This window comes from Mustela putorius, unplaced genomic scaffold (genome assembly GCF_011764305.1).
Source record: "Mustela putorius furo isolate JIRA1106 unplaced genomic scaffold, ASM1176430v1.1 tig00003853_pilon_pilon_pilon, whole genome shotgun sequence".
In the NCBI taxonomy this organism is placed as follows: Eukaryota; Metazoa; Chordata; class Mammalia; order Carnivora; family Mustelidae; genus Mustela; species Mustela putorius.
This window is the reverse complement of record NW_025422005.1, coordinates 79618055-79638082: the sequence shown is the minus strand read 5'-3', so window position 1 is coordinate 79638082 and position 20028 is coordinate 79618055. Positions and strand designations below refer to the sequence as shown.

Below are 20028 nucleotides of genomic sequence, written 5' to 3'. Positions count from 1 at the left end.
TCTGTGACAAGGCTCTGAAGAACTAAAATTTTAGGTGTGAATCTTATTTCCTATTCCTGTTGGCTCTATTGTGTGCACATACTACACTAATTCCTAATAGGAAAATACTTTTCCTTTCTTTTCTTTTGCACCTTATTTACCTTTTTACAATTTTTAATTAATCCGAGAGATAAAGCTTTAAAAGTCCATGATAAATAATGCTCCTGTGGTTTGAAGAGTTTGAAAAATACTTTAAATAATAATTTCCATTTATTTAATAGTGTTTATTATGTACCATGCCCTGTGCTAAGCCTATATCATCTTAAGCCTTAAAGTAGCCTTATGAAAGTAGTGTTCATATCCCCATTTTTACAGAAGGGCAAACCAGAGTTAAGTAAGCCCTAAATATATAGTCCAGTGTCATATAGCTACTAAGTGATAGAGCTGGACATCAGACCCAGGTCTCTGATTCCTTTTGCATTGAGTCCCTGTGTTGTCCGTGTTGCCCAGCCAAACAGATCTCACAATGTTGGTAGATATGTCTAGTAAGGTAGTCACTTACCACATGTAGCTCTTTAAGTTAATTAAAATAAATAAAATTGGGGTGGCTGGGTGATTCAGTACTTAAGCGTCTGCCTTCAACTCAGGTCATGATCCCAGGGTCCTAGGATCAAGCCCCACATTGGGCTCCCCGCTCAGTGGGAAGCCTGCTTCTCCCTCTCCCCCTCTGCCTGCTTGTGTTCCCTGTCTCATTGTCTCTCTCTCTTTCAAATAAATAAATTAAATAAATAAATGTTGAAAATATACTTCTCATTTTATAATCATCATTACATTAGCCACTTTTCATATGCTCAAATAGCTGGACAGTGCAGATACAGAACATTCCCATCATCATAGAAAGTTCTGCACTAAGTTGTCCACTAGACTTTCAGAGAAATGCTTATCGAATGATAAAATGGTAAAAGATGGCTGGAAGAAACAGGTCTTTGTCTTCAGTTTAAGTAACTTCCTGACTAATATTTTTGAAATCTGTAGAATTTTAGTTTCAAATGTATTTATTAATGCTGTTAGTAAACAATGAGGTCATTTATTCTTGAATCTTGAGAACTGCAGTTGTAAAAAGGTATGTAATTCTTACAAGATGTGGCATTTAAATAGATTACTTGGGCCCTTTTGAGTTCTAAATACTTGAAATTCTTTAACAGGAATTATGTCACAGTAACAAATTAGAGTGAAAAATTTCTGAAGCAAAGATCTGTTATCTTCTGCTCTAATCTTAAATTTGTTTTCTTCCATGTTGTAAGTCTTTTGAAAATGTTTCTGTGGAATCAGTGGACTCATCCAACGAAAAAGGTAATGCTTGAGGTACTTACAATCTTAGGTTTTTGCAGTTCCTTCCTTTCTTTCTTTCTCTCTTTTTTTTTTAACCAATCCCCAATTTCCTGCAGTTACTTTCAATACATGTTTTGGATTATTTAATCTCTTCTTGCTCAGTAACCTGAAGTATTCATTTTTAACACAAAATGTTGTGTAAAATTTTGCATAAAAACTTCAGAAAAAAGACCTGCCAGAGTAGATAGTAGATAGGTTATATAGAGATGGATCAAGAATTACATAGGGTTTATAACTTGATGAATAATAGAAATATATATTAGGATAAAAAATATAATTTGAAACCATTTTAAGTTTAAACTGTGACCTTTGATTCTAAATTTGTCACTTGTTTTGTTTTTTTTTTTTAAACAGTTTTCATTGAAGAACATCTTAGGATTTGAATGCTGCTTTGTTTAGAGTTATGTGCTGATATTTGATATGTACTTGATGTTTTTATTTTCAGGAAATTTTTCTCCTATAGAACTAGACAGCGTGCTATTGAAGAACACGGATTCTGTAGAATTGGCTTTGTCTTATGCCAAAACATGGTCAAAATATACCAAGAACATAGTTTCATGGGTTGAAAAGAAACTTAACTTGGGTGAGTTGCCCTTTGGGGCATCTGATTAACTTTGGAGTGTAAGAACTATATTGTTTGCAATTCATTTTGTATAGGCGATGACTAATATGATTCCAGATTAGTAGCTGCTTCATTATAGTGAATAAAATCATTGTCCATTTTCTCTTAAAATAGGAAAGACTCCACTTACAATAAATGTACTTATTGAACATTACTGCGGGCCAACCACTTGATCTGAGGACACAAAGACAAACAGTATACTGTCTTTGCCTTTAAAGAAGTCATACTCCAGTGGGCAAAAAGAAATGCAATCAGATAATATGGTTAAAAGAAATAAAAGCAACAATTATCTGTATGAGCACCGGCCATGGAAATATTTTAATAGCTAGTATTTTCCCAGTGTTTTACAGTTGACAAAATACTTTCATATCCTATACCTCATTTAATCCTTACCAAAACACTGGGAAGAAGGCAAGAAAAGAACTATTCCCATTTTACAGCTCAGACAAACAAGACAGGTGATTTGCCTAAGGTCAGATAGCAGATTTGTGTAGGATTATATGGCACTAACTGGAAGAATATGGGATTTGCCCAAATCCTGTGTTCTTTCTACCAGAATTATTTGCTATAAGTAGAGATGCCCTTCAGAAGCACCTGACTAACCTTATAAAAGGGCAGTACACAGACCTAGGTCCCATCTCCAAGAGAAGTGAAGCCAATGTATTTTGCAAGTTTCCTAGTTGGTTTTGATGAGCACTTTGGACGAGAATCATGGTATCCTATAATGTAAGCTAGTGTGTGTGTTCACTCTTTAACTTGGAATCACAAATAATTTTAGAGTATGGAGGGAAAAAAGAAGTTAATTTACCTTCTGATGCTTTCTTTGACCTTTTCAGAATTGGAGTCCACTAGAAACGTTGTCAAGTTGGCAGAGGCAACTAGAAGTAATATTGGAATACAGGTGAGTGTTCAGTGACCACCTAGGGTATTGGACCAGGAGGTTAGCTGGATGAGCTCATGGTAGTGCCTTATGAAGTCAGAGACGTGTGTACTAAATACAGGGAAGAAGTGAGATGCTAGTGCTGGGCGAAATAAAAGCCTTTGAAACTTAAGGTGGAGACCCATTATGAAAAAAATTGGAGTATTCACAATTTTATACAAATGTTGATTGTTTTGTTAGCCACTAGTCTCGCCTACCTAGTTTTATAATTAATATTCTTCAGTATCTTTCTCATATAGCCATCTTTATGACTAGTTATCTGTCTGCAGAAAAATGTCTAAACTTAAAATTTCTCCCTCTGAAGAGAATAGTTGGGGGGGTCTAGAACTCTAGTACTATTTCCATTGAATAATTTATTTTTCAATTTTAAATTCTAGGAGTTTATGCCACTGCAGAGTCTGTTTACCAGTGCCCTTCTTAATGATATAAAGAACAGTCGCCTTTTACAACAAACAATTGCAGCTCTCCAAGCCAACAAATTTGTGCAGGTAAAAATTTCTATGTATAATACACTTTTTTTTTTTTAAATAACAGCATAGCTTTAGAAAACAGCTTTTTTTTTTTTTTCTTGTTTTAAAATACCCTTGACAGCCTCTACTTGGGAGGAAAAATGAAATGGAAAAACAAAGAAAAGAAATAAAAGAACTTTGGAAACAGGAACAAAATAAGTTGGTGAGTATTATAATGGAGTTTTATTTACCTGCTTGTGAACATCTGAAATCATCTCTAGTATGTAAGCATCCACCCTGGAGATGCATTCCTTTGTAGTTTTTCTAAAATGCTATTTTAACTATTTTGTTGAATATGCTAATGAAACTAATACATTAGGGTTTGTTTCTTATTCTGTATTTAATACTTTTTCCCCCCTATATAGCTGGAAACAGAGACTGCTCTTAAAAAGGCAAAATTGTTATGTATGCAACGTCAAGATGAGTATGAAAAGGCAAAATCTTCCATGTTTCGTGCAGAAGAGGAGCATCTGTGCTCAAGTGGTGGATCGGTAAAAAATCTCAACAAGCAGCTAGAAAAAAAGCGAAGGTTGGAAGAGGAGGCTCTTCAAAAAGTAATCATCTTTGTTTTTATTTGCAAGTTGAATTAGCAATAATCTGCGAAGGCTTTCGTTCTCAAGTGTTAGTATGCATCAGGATTGCCTGGACGGCTTGTTAAGACAGGTTACTGGGCCACACATCCAGGATATCAGATTCAGTAGCTCCAGGGCTGGCCCCAAACAGCCTGTGCTTCTAACAGGTTTCCAGGTGGTGCTGCTGCTGTTGGTGATTGGGATCCACACTTTGAGAACCAGTATGCTAAGAGATTTTTGCTTATCTTTAAAATCTTTGATTTTGTTTCTGAAAAAGTATCTTAGAGAAGGCAGTAGTTTAATATTTTTTACTTCATTGTTCAGGAAGTTCACTTTTTAGGCAACTGGATGTATGTGTGTGCTCGTTCTAGTACCTGATAGCAAAGCTAGGCTGGAGCTTTATATTGCTTATTTTGAAATATAATTTGATGAAATCTGTAAGATTATATAGAAAATGATAAATAGAAAAGACATTCATTTTGTGGACAGTATACTAATTGTAAATCCAACTTGACAACTATCCTACTTGACTATGCCTTTGAGTCGCTGACCAGAACAGATTGTTATCTTTAGAAATATTCTATTTAAAACTGACTAGTTAATTTTTATGCAAAAGGTCTTTTCAATTATTTCCATTGAGTTTTATTATAAGTATTTGTTTTAAAATATAAATTCTAGTGATCAGTGTTATTTTTTTTCTGTGATATTCTTGAAGGTAGAAGAAGCAAATGAACTCTACAAAGTTTGTGTGACAAATGTCGAAGAGAGACGAAATGATCTGGAAAATACCAAAAGAGAAATTTTAACACAACTCCAGAAACTTGTTTTTCAGTGTGATCTTACCCTTAAAGCTGTAAGTATTTTGTTCAGTATTTGGAAGGCCAGGGGCAAAAAGGGTCTAAACAATTGAGGAAGGGAAAAGGGTTCTTGATGAGTCAGGATTCTTCGGGGATTTAATTTCTAAAATTAATGAAACATTTGGAGTTTGGAAAACTGACTTTCTGCTTTTAAATAGTGGTAAATGGTTTGAGTTACATTTTTTTTCTGGTCCCCCACCCAGTGGATCAGTGATTTGTCCAATTAAAGTTTCGAGAGTTTGAAATTGCCTCTAAGCCACTGTCTTTCTTGGCTTGGTTGACAAAATGGATTTGATTGTTGAAACTTCTGTCAGCACTATGAGATCTATTCTTTAGAATTTGAGTAAACTAAATATTAAAATTGAACCTAGGAATTTATTTAGGAAAAAAGCATTCTGCCCTCAAAGATTTTCATTTGCCTCTTTAAAATGACTTGTATAAAAAGTTTATATATAAAATATATATATAATATCCTTTTTATATATAAAATATGTATAAAATATCTTTTTTTGATGTACATTTCACAAGTTTTAACACGTATAAATTTGTGTAGCCAGCACCATCACAGTCAGGATTCAGAAGAATTCCATCACTCCAAAAAAGTTTACTCTCTCGCCACCCCTAGCCCCTGGCAAGTGTTGGTATGTTCTCTGTCTTTATAGCTTGATCTTTTCCAGAGTGTTATATAAATGGAATTCTATGTGACTTGGAGACTGTCTTCTTGTACTCAGCATAATACTTTGAGATTCTTCAATGTTATGCCTGTATCAAAAGTTCATTTCTTCCTATTGCTGAGTAGTATTCCATTATATGAATATACCATAGTGTTTATCCATTCATCAGACATCTATGTTGTTTCCAGTTTTGCGTGATTGTGAATATAATTCACATATTATATTGTGAATATAATTCAACTGCTATGAATATTTGTCTCTAGGTTTTTGTGTGAATGTAAGTTTTCATATTTCTAGGGTAAGCTCCTAGGAGTGAGATTACTGGATGTTATGGTAAATGTCTGTTTAACTTCATAAGAAATTGATAAATTGTTTTCCAGAATGGCCATAACATTTTCATTCTAACCAGTAATATATGAGAGTTCTGATTGTTCTGCATCCTTGACAATACTTGTCGGTTGTTGTTAAATTTTAACTGTTCTAATATGTGTGTAGTGGCAGTTGTTTTAATTTGTGTTTCTGGAGTGACTAATGATATTGAGCATCTTTTCAAGGACTTATTTGCAGTCTGTATTTTGCCATTTTTAAAAATTGAGTTGTTCCCTTATTATTGAGCTTGCATATTTTGTCTTCCAGTCTGAAACTTTTTATTTTAGCAGTTTGTTTCAGGGAATAAAAGGTTATAATTTTGATGGAATCTAACTTATCAATTTCTTCTTTTATGTGTCATGCTTTTCACATTATTTCTAAGAGAGTTTCAGAGTCACAAAGACTTCTATGTTTTCTACTAAAATTTTTATAGTTTGACATTGATGTATGATCTGTTTTGATGTAGTTTTTATATAAGTTGTGAAGTATACATTAAGGTTCATTTCTTGCATATAGATGTTGTGTTAAAATTATGCCTGTGGGATTTTAATGTATGGAGGTGACTGAATGCTGACATGGAGAGGTCAATGTTACTGAAAGATGAATCACTTACTTACATTTGCCAAGGGAAGGGGATGTGCTGTACCATGTAGGGCCAAAGAAGTACCAAAGTACTCTTTGGTGAAGAGAGACAGGAGTGAGGGGAAAGCTGAGTACAGAGCCTTACTGGGGTTTCCAAGGGGAAAACAAGGTGGGGCAGGAAAAGCAGTATAGGATTGGCTAGTTTGATGGTCTCTCTTTGCTTAGTACCTGGCCCTGGGATGATTTAGAGCAGGAGACAGTAACAACTTGGTATGGGAGAATTAGATAATGAGGTTGTTTGGGTAGCATATGAAAGACATTACCCCACTACTGCCCACCCCTATGCTAAGAATTGGTTAGCCCTGGGAGGAGCAGACTTTCCTCACCCAGAAAACTTTTTAAGATGTCGAAACATTATAAAATACAAAAAATAAAAAACATTATTGGGACGCCTGGGTGGCTCAGTTGGTTAAGCAGCTGCCTTCGGCTCGGGTCATGATCCCAGCATCCTGGGATCGAGTCCCACATCGGGCTCCTTGCTCAGCAGGGAGCCTGCTTCTCCCTCTGCCTCTGCCTGCCATTCTGTCTGCCTGTGCTCGCTCGCTCTCCCTCTCTCTCTCTCTGATAAATAAATAATCTAAAAAAAAAAACATTATTAATACAGGTGTCCACTTGTTTCAGTGCCGTTTGTTGAAAACATTGTGCCATCTCCATTGATTTGTCTTTGCATCTTGGTCAAAAATCAATTGACCATATTTTTATAGGTCAATTTCTAGATTTTCTCTTCTGTTCCATGGGTATATGTGCTTGTCATGCCCAAACTCTACTACTGTGTTGATTACTGTTTTATAGCAAGTCTTAAAATCAGATAGTGTGAATCTTCAACTTTTTTTCCCCAGAATTGTTTTGAGTATTTAAGATCCTTTGGCCATAAAAGCATTGGAATCACTTGTGGTATCTACAAACAAATCCTGCAAACATTCTAATTGAAATTGAGTTAAATCTTAGATCAGATGGGAAGAATTGACTACATATGTAGCATCTTAACTCTATAGAGAAAGTTGTTCAATCCATGAAGAGAGTATGTCTCTCCATTTTTTAGATACATGATATTTTTTTCATTTCATTTTATTTCTTTTCAGTGTTCCAGAATTCATTTTTTATGCACCACACCCAGTGCTCCATGCAATATGTGCCCTCCATAATACCACCACCAGGCTCACCCAACCCTCTACCCCCCTTCCCTCCAAAACCTTCAGTTTGTTTCTGAGTCCAGAGTCTCTCATAGTTTGTCTCCCCATCTGATTTCTCCAAGCTGATTTCTAGATACATGATATATTTTTCATCAGCACTTTGTAGTTTTCAATGTAAAAGTTTTTCACATGATTTGTTAGATTTAAACCTCTGTATGTATGTATTTATTTGGGCAGCTATTGTGAATCAATAGATAAATAGATAGATAAATACATACCACATATAATTTATGTGTGTGTATCTGTGCACACATATTTCTTTAATTTCAGATTTCAGTTCATTATTAGTATTTAGGAATACAAGTGATTTTTGTATGTTAATCTTGTATCTTGCAAACTTGCTAAAACTGAATAGTTCTAGAACTTTTTTGGTAGAATCATTGGGGTTTTCTACATAGAAAGTCATGTTATCTACAAATAGGGACAGTTTTATTTCTTCCTTTCCAATCTGTATTCCTCTTATTTCTTTTTATTTCTACCTTGGTAGAGCTTCCAGTTCATTATTGAATAGGATTGGGTAAGAGAAGATATGTTTGTTCTATTCTGAACTTTAAGAGCAAAGCACTTAGTCTTTCACCATTACATATGATGACAACTAAAGGTTTTTTGATGATGCCCTTTCTCAGATAAGGAATTTCCCCCTTTTCTAGTTTGCTGATGGTTTTATGATACAGATGTTGTTTTGTTTTGTTTTTTCCCACTGCTGAGAACTTTGGGGTTGTTTGTTATTGCAGCACAAGCTAGCAAAACTACTTCAGTATATAACTGAATATGTATGTACATATATTCTTTAGTCCTTTATATACCATATACTATGTCATGTGTACCTACATATGATAGAGGAACATCTTTAGAGCAAATAATATATTGCTACAATTTATGCAACTTTTACTAATTACATTATTGTAAACACTTATAATTGTGTCTGCTTTTTTTCAAAAAAGATGTTGAATTGATCAAGTGATTTTTTTTTACATCATTTAATTGATGTGATAATACAGTTTTTCTTTTGTAGTCTATTAATATGATGGATTGCATTGATGTTTGAGTGCCGAGCTGGTCTTGCATTCCTCAATAAGCTGCTTTTGGTTGTGATGCATTGTTCCTTTATATAGTGCTGGATTCGATTTGCTAATATTTTGTTGAGTATTTTTTTTCTTTTTATTCTCTGTTAATAATAAGACATTAGTATGGTTTTTTTTTTTCCTTATACTATCTTTATCCAGCTTAATATCAGGGTAATTCTGGCCTTATAAAATGAGTGGGGAGGTGTTCTTTCCTGTCAGTATTCTGGAAGAGATTGTGTAAAATTGGTGTTATTTCTTCAGTTGTTTGATGGCATTCCCTGGTGAAAGCATCTAGGCTTGGGGGTTTTCATTTTTGGAAGAATTTTTACTATGTATTGAATTTCTTTTGAGAATAAGCCTATTTGAGCTAATTATTTCTTTTTGGGTGAATTTTGGTTGTGGCTTTCATGGGCCTTCGTCCCAGTTGTCTAGTTTATGTGCACAGAGTTGTTCATAGTTTTACTTTATCCTTCAGTGACTCAGTAGGCTTTACTGATATCCTCTCTTTGACTTGTGATACTGGTAATTTGTACCTTTTCCCTTTGTCTCTCTGCTTGGTCTGTCTAGATAGAGATTTATTATTTATTTTACTGACCTTTTTGAAGAAGTAGCTTTTAATTTTCATTGGTTTCTCTATTGTTATTTTTAAATTTTTATTTATTTCTGTTTGCTTTGGGTTTATTTTTCTTTCCTTTTTAATTTCTTAATGTTGGAAGCTTAGAGTGTTCATTGAGACCTCCCTGCTTTTTGTTTTCTTTTTTTTCCTAAGATTTTACTTATTTATTTATTTGAGAGTGTGAGTGAGAGAAAGAGACCATAAGCAGGGGCAGAAAGAGAGGGAGAAGCGGACTCTTTTGCTAAGCAGGAAGTGTGATGTAGGGCTTGATCTCAGGACCCTGGGATCATGACCTGAGCTGAAGGCAGAGGCTTCACCAACTGAGCCACCCAGGTGCCCCGAGACCTCCCTGCTTTTTTTTTTTTTTTTAAAGATTATTTATTTATTTATTTGACAGAGAGAGATCACAAGTAGGCAGAGAGGCAGGCAGAGAGAGAGAGGAGGAAGCAGGCTCCCCGCTGAGCAGAGAGCCCGATGCAGGACTCGATCCCAGGACCCTGAGATCATGACCTGTGCTGAAGGCAGCGGCTTTACCCACTGAGCCACCCAGGCGCCCCTCCCTGCTTTTTTAATATAAATATTTAATCATTTAAATTTCTCTCTAAGCACTGCTTATCTATATCCCACAAATTTTGAATTTTATATTTCTATTTTTGTACAATATTAAATATTTCCTAATTTCCCTTGAGACTTCATTTTGACCTATGGATAGTATAGAAACTGACTGTTCAGTTTCCAAGTATTTTAGAATTTTCTGGTTAAATTCCTGATACTGATTTCTAGTTTAATTCTGTTATGATGAGAGAAATATTTTATATAATTTCAATTTTCATTTTGTTTTGTGATTCAGCATATGGCCTATCATGGAACATTCCATGCATATCCTTTTAAAATGTCTGTTCTGCTCTTGTTGGCTGGGGTACTTTGTAAATGTCAGTTGGTTATTGTTGGTTTATGGTGCTATTTATTTCTTCTATATCCTTGATGATTTACTTTTTTCTTCCATCAACTACAGTGAAATGAGGAGTTCTTTTAAGTTTTTATTTAAATTCCAGTTAATTATGGGGCACCTGGGTGGCTCAGTGGGTTAAAGCCTCTGCCTTCGGCTCAGGTCATGATCAGGGTCCTGGGATGGAGCTCCGCGTCGGGCTCTCTGCTCGCCAGGGAACCTACTTCCCTTCCTCTCTCTCTGCCTGCCTCTCTGCCTATTTGTGATCACTGTCTGTCAAATAAGTAAATAAAATCTTTAAAAAAAAAATAAATTCCAGTTAATTAACATACAGTGTATTATCAGTTTCAGGTGTACAATACAGTGATTCAGAACTTCCATCCAACACCCATTGTTCATCACAACAAGTATATTCCTTAATCCCATTCCCCTATTTAACCCACCCTCTACCCATTTCCCCTCTGGTAAACAGTTTATTCAGAGAAAGGAGTTCTGAAGTCTTCAACATAGTGTATATTTTTAATTGTCAGTTTTTGTTTTATGAATTTTGAAACTCATTTGCTGTGTATTAATAATTGCTGTATATTCTTGGTGAATTGATCCTTTTAGCCTTATGAAATGTCTTTTTCAATCCTGGCCATTTTTTTTTTTTAAGATTTTATTTATTTATTTGACAGGCAGAGATTACAAGCAGGCAGAGAGGCAGGCAGAGAGAGAGAGGAGGAAGCAGGCTCCCCACTGAGCAGAGAGCCAGGACCCTGGGATCATGACCTGAGCCGAAGGCAGAGGCCCTAACCCACTGAGCCACCCAGGTGCCCCCAATCCTGGCCATTTTTATTGCTTTTTAGTCTTTATTTAATACTGATAGAGCTATTTCAGTTTTCTTTCTCTTATTTTTATTATGGTATATTTTTTCCATTCTTCTACTTTGAGTTTTATCATCATATGTAAAGTGAATTTCCTTTTTTTTTTTAGGATTTTATATACTTGACAGACAGAGATCACAGGTAGGCAGAGAGGCAGACAGAGAGAGAGGGAAGAAGCAGACTCCCCAATGAGCAGAGAGCCCAAAACGGGGCTCGGTCCCAGGACCCTGAGATCATGACCTGAGCCAAAGGCAGAGGCTTAACCCACTGAGCCACCCATGCCCCTAAAGTGAATTTCTTATATAACATATAGTTCCATATTGATTTTTTTAAAATCTGTTTTGATAATCTCTATCTTTTAAGTGAAATATTTAGATAGTTTATATTTAATGAAAATGTATGTTCAGAATTAGGCCTACTTTTCTCTTTTTCTGTTTGTACTTTATGTTTTCCTTCATTTGTTTCCCTTTTGCTGTCTTATATTGGATACTTTGATAATTTTTTAGAATTATGTGTAATTTATATTACAGATTTAATTTAATCTATTTTTATTTATGTGTTAGAGTTACATTTTAATTTACCTAACGTGCTTATTTGCGTTTTATTATCTACATTTTAATTTCCTGGGCTTTTGACTGTATGTCTTTTTACAGGGTTTTTTGTTTGTTTGTTTGTTTGTTTTAATGGTTGCACTAGGGCTATATTTATAAAAACTTTTCACTGGCCTATTTAGAACTAACATTTTACCCCTTCAGGTGGAACGTAGAAACCACATAGTCTCACCATATAAGTCCTTTTTACTTGTTTTGGGTTGTAGTTGGTATGTGTATGTTCTAACTATATACCTTGAAAACCTCACCAGACAATTTAAAATTTTTGTGTTCAAAAGTCACATGTTTTAGAAAAGAGAGGTCATCTTTTTAAATTACCAGATATTTACTATTGCTGTTTCTACTCTTCATTTCTAAGGTTCTTTCCCTTTGATATCGTTTCTCTCTTTTCTAAAGAATCTCCTTTAGCGGGGCGCCTGGGTGGCTCAGTGGGTTAAGCCACTGCCTTCGGCTCAGGTCATGATCTCAGGGTCCTGGGATCGAGCCCCGCATCAGGCTCTCTGCTCAGTGGGGAGCCTGCTTCCTCCTATCTCTCTCTGCCTGCCTCTCTGCCTACTTGTGATCTCTCTCTGTCAAATAAATAAATAAAATCTTAAAAAAAAAAAAAAAGAATCTCCTTTAGCATTTCCGTTACAGTATGTCTTCTGGTGGTGAATTCTGTATTTCATCTGAGAATGTCTTTATTTCATCTTTATTCCTGAAGGACATTTTCCTTTGATAAAGAATTTTGATCTTTTCTTCAACACTTTAAAAATGTCCTTCTGGCCTCTGTGTTTCTAATGAGAAATCCATAGTCATTTGAATTTTTGCTTCCTCAGTGTGGAATGTGTTGTTGGTTTTTGTTTTGTTTTTTGCTTGCAAGATTTTTTTTCTTTGTCTTTGATTTTCAACATTTTGATTATAGTTTACAGTTTACTTGGGTATGAATTCTGTTGAATTTATTGCTTGGGGTTCTCTGAGCTGCTTAAATCTGCAGGTTTGACTCTTATAATATTTGGGAAGTTTTCAGCCATTGTTTCTTCAAAAATTTTTTATAGCACTCTGTCCTATTGCTCTAAGACTCCAGTGTCTCAAATTTTAGACCTTTGTTTTTTCTCTACGGGTTGGTGAGGGAGGTGTCTTCCCTCCCCCTTAATCTTTTCTCTTGATTGTTCTGTTGATCTGTCTTCAAGTTCACTGTCTTTCCTTTGTTACCTCTATTTTCCTATACAGTCAAAACAGTAAATTTTTCTGTTAGAGATATTTTATTTTTCTGTTTCTTTTGTATATCTTCCATTTCTGTGCTTAGACTTCAGTCTTCCCATGTTTTAAGATTATTTGCTCTTACATATTTAGACTGTCATAATAGCTGCTTTAAAAGTCTTTATCCGATAATCCAAAAAGGTGAGTCATCTCAGGGTTAGTGTCTGTTTATTATCTTTTCTCTTGCGTGTTGATGAGATTTCCTGGTCCATCATGTAGCAAGTAATTTTGGATGGTATTCTGGACTTTTCTGTATTACTTTTTATGACTCAGGGTTGTCTTTCTAACCTATACTGAGTGCTGATTTTTAAAAAAATTTTAGCAGGCATTTGATCGAGTTATGTTCACTCTACAGCTCCTAAGGAGTCCCTTCCAAGTCTTCTAGCTGTGAAACTTAGCTAACCTACTTTGCTGCTATTGAGGCCAAGGAAGGAAAGGATAAAGACATAAAACAATAGGAATTTCAGACCCCTCACTCTTTAGATCCAGTTTATCTGGTCCTAGAGAAGAATTACCCTCAAAGTTATAGATGTCTATTTGGCTGCTACTGCCATCAGTGCCACAGCACCACAGTTTAGTGCGTGGGACTTGCTCTGGGGTTGGAGGACAAGAGAAAATAAACAGAGAAAAGACACCAGAGAGTCCCCCCGCCCAAACTCTTTCAGTTACATGTCTTTGAATAGGAGTTCAGTATTGCCTGGGAAACAGTAGGAAAAGAAATAACAGGAAGCATACCCCTGGATTGCTCATACCTCAGTTTGTTGTTTCTTTCCACAATCTGCCTGCTGCCATTTATTTTCCAGAGTTCTCAGCAAGTTGAGAATTCGGTGGGAAACGGCGGGGCGGGGAGAGGGGGTAAGCCTATTCCATTTGAATCAGAAAGTATCCATAAAATGTTTCTAAGTATTTAAAATTGTATCTCATTTGTTTACCAAATTCTGATTAATGTGTGATTAATTTAAAGAGCCAATTTTAGCAAAATGATTTAAAAGAATTATAAAAAAAAATCCCAGGATTCAAAGTTACATTATGAGTTACTTAGGCCAACCTTTACATTTGACAAGCCCTTTTCACCTCAGACAATAGCTCATGAGAGCTAAGATTGATATGTACCTGCCAGTGTATTAAGATCTTTGCCTACATTAACTCATTTCATTTTCACACAATCCCATTAGGTAAATACAACTGTTTTTAGCTCCATCTTATTGGTAAAGAAACTAAAGTTTAGAAAACCTGTCTTCTCAAAACATGGTCCTTGGGCCTGACACATTATCCTTACATTGGGAGACTATGAGGAATGCAGAATCTTGGGTTTCAACTCAGACTTTTGGAATCAGAATCCGCATTTTGAACAAGAATCCCCCACATGATTCATTTGCACATTAGCTTTTTATGAAGGATTTGCTTAGAGAAGTTACAAATAACTTGATCAAGGTCACCCAGCATGTAAATTGGGTAGGGTAGAACTTGATTGAATGACTTCAGAACCTGTGCTCTTAAATACCGTGCTGTCTTGCCAAATGATTATTTAGCCTGTGTGTGACAACTCCAAAATTAATATAAGTTTTATATTGAGCTAAAAGGAAATCTGTTTCTTGTGGACCTTTCAAGTTATACCATATTCCTATAATCCCTTTTCTACAAAATGACACTTTAACTGTTTAAAGACAATTATTACCTTCCTTTCCTGAATGTTTTTTTCAGATTACACACCCCCAAATCTGATTTTTTTTTTCATATAACATGGTTTTAAGCTCTCTTACAAGGTATAATCTTGCTTACATACCTCTTAAAAATGATGCTGTTTGGTGATCCAGTAATTATGATTTCCTTTAATTTGATGTGATAGAAATAAGGGGTTACTTATTTTGTATGTAGCATATATATATTTATTGATGCCCACTGTGTAGATAAATGTAAGACAGATACCTGCTTTCAAGCAGATTAACATATACTTAGGAAGAGAGAATGAACACATCTGAAAAATTGGAGAGTAATACCTATCAGTGTATGAAATAGACTTTGAGGTTAAGGTTGCTTAAACTTGGACAAATCCCCAAACTTAGGAAAATCTGTACAGTGTGTAATGTATAGAGACAGCTAATAGAGATGCTCTGTGTATATATTTGTGAATAAAAGTTCATATTAGCTAAAGTTCTTTTGAACCAATTTAATTAACTTTGGTTGTTCTGTCTAGTATTTATTCACATGCAGATCCAAACAGATACCAAATCCAACATTTCATTTCTTGAATATAGATATTCTTTTCTAGGTAAGAACAATGACTTTCTCAGATTTCTTTAAGTTTTCTTTCTTTTTATATAAGATTTTTAAAATTTATTTATTTATCTGGGAGAGAGCAAAAGCAGGGGGAGCAGCAGGCAGAGGAGAGGGACAAGCAGACTCCCTACTGAGCAGGGAACCCGATGCAGGAGTCAGCTCTAGGACCCTAAGGTCATAACCTGAGCCAAAGGCAGACATTTAACTGACTGAGCCATCCAGGTGCCCTTCTTTATGTTTTCTTCTCCATCAAAAGCAGAACTTAGGGGTTTTGGTGACTTACTTTCAACATCTCAAATTGTTTTTAAAAAATTTTTATTTTCACTCTAGGACATATCACATATGTGATTGTTGAAAAAGCAAAATTATTTGAGGTACAAAGATTCTAGACACTCAGGTTCTCTCACTATTTTCTGGAAGATACACATATCACATTTATGTCCTAGGAAAACTGTAAGTTATATCATGGACATTGAGGATTACTTCTGAATATCTTAAATTGTCTTGAATTATGAAATATTGAAGGGTCAGGGATAAAGATTTTAATTATATTACTGAGAGGAAGAAGAAATGACCAGGCCAGTCACTAAAGACCTAACCAAATCAATGGGCTTTGAAAAATGGGAAGAATTAGAGCAAGAGTTTTGTTTTGTTTTAGAGTACATTCAAAAAAAAGTTTATCTTTAAAATAATATAGGATAGAGAATTATACTGAGCCAAATTTATTTTAGATTATTGCTATTTTAAATGAAAGAAACTTTCCCCATTATTTGAAATTCAAATTCTCTCTGAACAGCTATCATAAATATTTGTACTAATCCAAGTGCCATTGGAGGAACTAAAATTTTGCTGTAGGTGATGAAAGCTGGGGATAGATCTAGTTTGAAGTCCTGTGTGCTAGAGGGAACAGTTCCAGAAAACAAACAGAATTACAGTATGATATTGGCTAATCACACTTTCTATTACTATACATTTGGTCATTTCCCCTTTAGGAGGCACTAAGGTCACTGTACTAACTAGAGGACTAGAAGAAAAGTCTAAGTTCCTGACTCAGGTTGCAGATTGGGGCACAAAAAAATCTAGAGGCAGGATGATTTTTGAGGTACCTGTGAGCCACCCCAGGTAAGATCCCCAGCAAGTCCTGCAGGATCTACCCTATGGGGATTCACTCTTTACTGTTTCTGTTAGGTAAGTGAGAAGGCTGAATAATTTAGGGAAAACAGATTTTAAGATTGGACTACCTGTATATATAACTCCTTTAAGTCTTTATTTTTAATAAGTACCCAGAAACATTCAGCAGATGAATTGATTATGCCAGTATATTCATTTGGCTTTTTAAATTATTGGTGTTTTTAACTAGATTCATAAAGCTTATTAAAAAGTACAAAAAATGTACAGGTACCTTTAGGATCAAGAGATTAAGTTCAGTTTACCATTAACTGGAGAATTTTCTCATCATAGCCAGTTGCAGAACTTAAACTTTACCATCTGCCATTTGAATTTCCTTTGTTCCTTGAGAGTTATAACACATATAAGCTATTCTTTTATGTGCACTTTTTAAATACTACTTATGCTGAGTCTTATTTATCCTTTGGGAATGCCTGTCTACCTTGGAAAGGTCTCAGAGGTTAATCAGAAGTTCAGCAGATTATCTGGTGTAACAAGAGAAATGAAGAGGAAACATGGCAGTCTTTGAAATAATATTAAGCCGATTAAGATTTAGCATTTATTCACATTGCTCACCTGGAAGCCAGAGTGGCATTTTATAACATAAATTCTGTGATAGCCCTTAACACCCTTTAAAACCCTCCAGTGGCTTCCCATTGTACTTAAATTCAGACTCCTTACTTCTGTTTAAATGCCTCCTCTTTCTGGTATCATCTCCAACCGAAACTTTACTCTTTGGACAAGGGTTCTGCCATATTGACCTTTCAAGTGTTTCTTGAGCATGGCAAGCTCTTTCTCACTCACTTTTGCTCTGGGGTCTCCGTGCTACTTTTCTGGATTAGGCTTCTCCCTGAAACTTTACATTCGTTCTTTATTACATCAGGTCTCAGTTCAGGTGTGACCTACTCAGAGAGGCTTGACTAACCTGCCATATCAGAAGTGCCACTCTGCAAATGCATCCCAGCACATATTCCATAATTTGACAGTCTTATATAGTATTTATAGAAGTTTTCAATACCAGAAATTATCTTATCTACAGAATCTATTCACCCTCTCTTTTACTTCACCTTCAGGAGAACATAAATTTTGTGAGGACTGGGATCTCATCTGTTTATTTGCCATAATATACTCAAAGACTGGGTTTCTGAGAACACTAAATTAGTTCATTCGTGTACAACTCTCTGAATGGATTTGGCACATTTGCAGGCACTTGCTGGCTGTTAAAAATTGCTACTATGAGTAGTAGGAATAGTAGTATATGTAGGCATTTGTAGAAACTCAGTGGAATAATATATTTTGGATAGATTCAAGATAATGCCTAATTATTAAAGCTGAGTTCCTTAGGATACATTATAATTGGAAAGCATTTTTTAATAGGATTGAAAAAGTAAAAGTCAAAATAATTATACTCTGATTGAAACCTTTTCCCTTATGTTTCTCACTTAAGAGTTTAGACTGTTGCAGTCAGACCATCAGCATATGGAGCTGGGGATCCTCAAAACACATCTGTCTCCTAATATTATGAACCAGTAGGACAAGAGAATGTATTTTTGAACTTTTCAGTTTACAGTCAGTTTTGCTGGCAACGATTGCTCCTAGATAGTGAATTACAACTGTTGTTGTTTGTTTGTTTGTTTTTCTAGATCTAGACCTAATCAAGACCTTGCACAAAGCCAGGCAACCTAGTATGATTGTGGGGGATATTCAGTGTTCTGTGCTTCACTGTATGTCCTTTTTTCTTTCGAAATCAATCTGTCTTTATATAGTGTTCTGTATAGTGGAAGTTATTTTGCCTTTTGTCTCTGTCTGTGACCATAGGTGACAGTTAACCTCTTCCAGATGCAACACCTTCAGGCAGCCTCCCTTGCAAACAATTTACAGTCTCTCTGTGATAGTGCCAAACTCTATGACCCAGGTCAAGAGTACAGTGAGTTCGTCAAGGCCACAAATGCAACCGAAGAAGAAAAAGTTGATGGGTAAGAATTAATGTGTAGATGAAATTATCTCAAAAGATAAAACCTTTATTGCTAAGTTCCTATCTGATAGTAGGTGGTGTCTCTTCTAACATTGGCAGATTGACTTTAAAACTTTCTGAACTCATTTTATATTCAGATGTGACTCACTTAAGAGTAAAGCTTTTCATTTTGACACAGAGCTCAGTTCTTTGAGATTTAGAAATCCTTTGAGAATGGCAAATCATATTCATATCTATTTTGAATGTCTACATATTTAACAACCTACATTTTCTATAGACTTTATACTAGAAAAGTTTAACCATGACATGAATTATCAACCATACTTTTGCTACTCTTTTCCATGTTTTGGCTGTAATAAGTTCAAATGATTAATAAATTTTGTTCACATCTCTAAGAAGTTGAACCATATAAGATTTATTTTTTAATATTTAATTACTCTGTTCATTAAAGTAGCAGATTTTTCTGAAAATAGAATAAAATAGTCTGGGTATTAGTCATTCTTCTAAATGATGAGTTTTATTTGGGTTTTTCTTAGGAATATAAATAAACCATTAACAAATAGTCCCCACACTTCTGGATACAGACCTACCGACTCGTTAGAGGATGTAGTGCGCCTTCCTGACAGTTCTAGTAAGATTGAAGAGGACAGATGCTCCAATAGTGCTGATGTAACAGGTAGAATTTCACATTAAAGAGAGCTCTGATTTATGGAAGATCAAGTTGTTTAAATGAGATTATTAAATGAGTTGCAACTCTGGAATTTAAAAATCAGGCCTTGAATTAAAACTTCATGAGGCCTTATTCACAGTTGTAAGCACTGTGCCTGTCTTAAAGTTGACTATTTGATCACTGTACAGAAATTTGACTTGTCTCATTTTATGTAATGTCAGTATTTCACCTCATGAAATCTGTCTGTAGCCAAGTTTGACTTTAAATATTCTTTTCTTAAAGGTCCTTCTTTTATAAGGTCATGGACATTTGGGATGTTTAGTGACTCTGAGAGCACTGGAGGAAGCAGTGAATCTAGATCTCTGGATTCTGAATCTATAAGTCCAGGTACATAGCGTTTAAGTCTAGCAGAGAAAATTCAATGACATATTCCTTTTGGGGGATATATTTTAACCACCTGATTTTTTTAATCAACTGTCTCCTAGAGAGGAGTATATATATATACACATGCAGTTTAAAGAAAATTAAGACAAACCCTCATATATTCACCACCCAGCCTATAAGAAATAAAACATGATCAGTATATTAGCAGGGCCCTGTGGACACCTCCTTGAAAACCTTACCCCACTGTGCCCCAGAACAGACCATCTTCCTGGATTTTTTCAGTCATTCTCTAGCTATTTTAAATGTTTTACTACCTGTATCTACTTGAGCTTTGCCCTCTTTGCAATGTTATACAGATGGAATTATATATACCATTTTTTGTGTGACTTCTCATATTTTTTTTAGATCCATGTTGATGTGAATAGCTGTCCTTATATATCTTTATTTTATAC

The 20028-nt window shown here is 35.1% G+C and overlaps 1 protein-coding gene across 4 annotated transcripts in view; it reads left to right on the top strand.

Annotated features, from left to right (window-relative positions):
* The window catches only part of ARHGAP29 (Rho GTPase activating protein 29), a 63018-nt gene that overhangs the window by 27185 nt on the left and 15805 nt on the right, over positions 1-20028 (top strand). For all 4 annotated transcript variants that reach the window (XM_004752568.3, XM_013056130.2, XM_004752567.3 and 1 more), the window contains 10 exons: positions 1284-1332; positions 1817-1954; positions 2830-2894; positions 3311-3421; positions 3525-3605; positions 3808-3996; positions 4730-4867; positions 18366-18523; positions 19059-19198; positions 19475-19579. In XM_004752568.3, coding sequence (XP_004752625.1) covers positions 1284-1332; positions 1817-1954; positions 2830-2894; positions 3311-3421; positions 3525-3605; positions 3808-3996; positions 4730-4867; positions 18366-18523; positions 19059-19198; positions 19475-19579 — 1174 coding nt within the window. The remainder of the gene's footprint in view (positions 1-1283; positions 1333-1816; positions 1955-2829; positions 2895-3310; positions 3422-3524; positions 3606-3807; positions 3997-4729; positions 4868-18365; positions 18524-19058; positions 19199-19474; positions 19580-20028) is intronic.